The 638-nt window shown below is 41.5% G+C and overlaps 1 protein-coding gene across 2 annotated transcripts in view; it reads right to left on the reverse strand.

Annotated features, from left to right (window-relative positions):
- Positions 1-638, reverse strand: part of LOC107685480 (choline-phosphate cytidylyltransferase B-like) — a 5,759-nt gene that overhangs the window by 2,319 nt on the left and 2,802 nt on the right. For both annotated transcript variants that reach the window (XM_016482075.1, XM_016482074.1), the window contains exons 5-6: positions 319-397; positions 84-226 (exon numbers count right to left, since the gene is read on the reverse strand). In XM_016482075.1, coding sequence (XP_016337561.1) covers positions 84-226; positions 319-397 — 222 coding nt within the window. The remainder of the gene's footprint in view (positions 1-83; positions 227-318; positions 398-638) is intronic.

A 638-nucleotide genomic window follows, 5' to 3' on the forward strand; every position in this document is an offset into this window, starting at 1 on the left:
TTTATTTTTTTAGCGAGTAACAGTAGTTAATGCCGCTTTCATTGTATTCCTAGTCTTTTGAAGCCATACAGTTTCTTTCTTACATTGATGAAGCCAACATTGAGTTCCCGTGCTGTGTATCCTCTCTGCAGGTTACGTCTGACGTAGACGTCATAGTCTCGAACAATACGCGTGATGAGATCAGAGGTAGAAATCCCCTCCGTTCTTTGAGTAGCCACAAACATTCCTTACAAACAATTTAGAAGAAATTCATATTTATAACTGAGTCCTTGACTCAGTTCTATAAATGTACACTTTGGTTGCGGTTAAAGTCTTTACCTGCTTCTTTGATATGTTTATAGACATCTTCTGATCCAGCAGAGGTGTATGGGATATCATCATGTGCCACAAAGTCAATCTGAGGACAATAGGAAAATAAATAAACAGGTATGACACAATGACACATGGATCCCACACTTTTTGCAATGATCTTTCTAGTCATTTGTGGTTACTGGATGAGCTTCTCCATGAGCCTAAACCTCTCTTTTTTTTCAGGGGCAGTCGTGGCCTAATGGTTAAGAGAGTTGGACGAGAAGGTTGCAGGTTCGAGTCTCAGGTCCGGCAGGAATTGTCGGTGGGGGGAGTGAATGTACCGCGCT

This window comes from Sinocyclocheilus anshuiensis, unplaced genomic scaffold, assembly GCF_001515605.1.
Source record: "Sinocyclocheilus anshuiensis isolate Anshui unplaced genomic scaffold, SAMN03320099.WGS_v1.1 scaffold922, whole genome shotgun sequence".
Lineage (NCBI taxonomy): Eukaryota > Metazoa > Chordata > Actinopteri > Cypriniformes > Cyprinidae > Sinocyclocheilus > Sinocyclocheilus anshuiensis.